At 43.3% G+C, this 1,905-nt stretch overlaps 1 protein-coding gene across 1 annotated transcript; it reads left to right on the top strand.

The window, feature by feature from the left end:
• The first annotated feature begins 873 nt into the window (after window positions 1–873).
• LOC120112951 (phosphatidylinositol 3,4,5-trisphosphate 3-phosphatase and protein-tyrosine-phosphatase PTEN2A-like) lies at window positions 874–1,660 on the top strand. The gene has a single exon (XM_039133174.1). It carries the CDS (start codon window positions 969–971, stop codon window positions 1,476–1,478), a length of 510 nt encoding a protein of 169 aa, XP_038989102.1. The 5' UTR covers window positions 874–968; the 3' UTR covers window positions 1,479–1,660.
• The last annotated feature ends 245 nt before the right edge of the window (window positions 1,661–1,905 follow it).

The following is a 1,905-nucleotide window of genomic DNA, read 5'->3' as shown; positions in this document are numbered from 1 at the left end:
TCCTCCGGATCCTCCGTCTAACCCCAAGCGTCGTGCTAGGGTTGAAGGAAATGGTGGACTTCTAGACATTCACTCTCTACCCAAACGCAGCGCATTAGTCGACCAACACCCTTCTGAGGGCCTGTGCATCTGCTACCCACGCCCTTGTCAAAAGAAGACAGTCATCAACAAAGAGTAGTGAGATATCGGCTGGCCCCTGGAGCTGGGATGTAAGCCTCCAGCTCCTGGTCCGCGCACGCAGCCCGTAGTGCCCGAGACAAGACGTCAGAGCAAATGATAAACAAATACAGAGATAAAGGACATCCCTATCGAAGCCCCATGGTGGACTTCAAAAAGGGAGATAGTGTGCCATTGACCAGAATAGAAAAGCTCGGTCCCCAAACACACCCCAATACCCAATCAATCCAAATCTGGTAAAAACCAAAACTCTCCAAGGCTCGCCTAGGAAAGCTCTACCTGATTCTATCATAAACTCGTTCCATATCCAGCTTAATAGTTATCAGATTTCGCCACTTCAGTGCCCGCTGAAGAGCCGACATCATTTCTTGAGCCAACATGACATTGTCGGAGATACTCCTACCGCCCACAAAGGCTCCTAGCTCCTGGCAGATAATACCGAAAAGCAAGAGCTTCATCCGCCCCACCAGTACTTTTGCCACAACTTTATATAAAGTTGTTGTACACAAGCTAATGGGCCTAAAATGGCTCGGCTCCGCCGCATCCTGATGCTTCGGTATCAGCGTGACGAAAGTGGCCTTCCAGTCTTCAGGCATCCCTACCCGACTGAAGCTTCTAATATGTGTCCATCAATCAAGTTACATCTAAAGCTTCTAATTATTTTCCATATATCATTGGCATTTCAAACTCTTCCTTTTCAGCTTTTACATTTCTTCCTGTAATAATTATATAAAATCAAATTTACCTTCCAGAGGAACCTACCTTCACCAGGATTCCAAGTCGATATTGTGATGGTAGATTATGATGGTTCTCCACTTCAAAAGCCTGGGAGCACGGACGTCAGTAGGGCTGGTGGGAGCTCGGTAACTGAGAGTGCCACAAGTGAAAGCAGCAAACCATCTCCTGAAGCAAATAAGGACTTGGGGAGTCATGACAAGGATGGTATCTTCTCAGACAGTGATGCAGAAGACACTGGGTCTTCATCCAGCAGGTATGCCCAAGCAGTCAGTAATGGCAGAGGACCTTCTATTTTTGGAGGATCTGAAAGCAAGGCTTCACTTAAAGAAACAACAGAAATAGCACAGGGCATCGAACAAGTTTCATTGAAAAATGAAGGGGTTACTCAAAGCCCTGATGCTAGAGTGACAAATGATGAAAACAGTAGTAAGAGTTGCTCGATGTTGGAAGCCCACAGTTTGGATTCAACTAGTGCAAGTGTAATCGAGGCAATTGCTGCTGGTGCTTCTGTCTTCTCCTTCGGTGATGAAGATGACTTGGAAGTGAGTGATCTAGCCATCTGAGGTCCCTCATTTGTGTGGATGGATTGCATAAGGGGCCAAAAAGTTTGTGAAGCATGCCTGATCTCAACTAAGAATATCAATTCATTTTTTCTTCCATTTCGTACAACATTTGTTAAGAATTCTTGTCAAGCCAGTTATATACAATTTATGACAGTTTAATTGATTTCAGCAACATATTCTATCCAAACTCTTATCCTTTTGCAATGGATTTGATTTTTTTACTGCCTATTTGGTATTGTTGTTGTTTTTATGTTTTTGTTTCTTCACAAAGTAGTAAAATACCATATAGAGATCAATGTTGAAGATAACATCTGTATGAGATTGATGTTGTTTTATGGATTTGAAAACAAAAATAGACAACCAAAGAAATACCAAAAGGGCCCACAACTAACAATCCAAGTGTTTTCGAGGCAACTATTTTTTCCTT

This window comes from Phoenix dactylifera, chromosome 13 (assembly GCF_009389715.1).
Source record: "Phoenix dactylifera cultivar Barhee BC4 chromosome 13, palm_55x_up_171113_PBpolish2nd_filt_p, whole genome shotgun sequence".
Taxonomy (NCBI): Eukaryota; Viridiplantae; Streptophyta; class Magnoliopsida; order Arecales; family Arecaceae; genus Phoenix; species Phoenix dactylifera.
The sequence above is the reverse complement of the archived record's forward strand: the minus strand, read 5'-3'. Positions and strand labels throughout refer to the sequence as shown.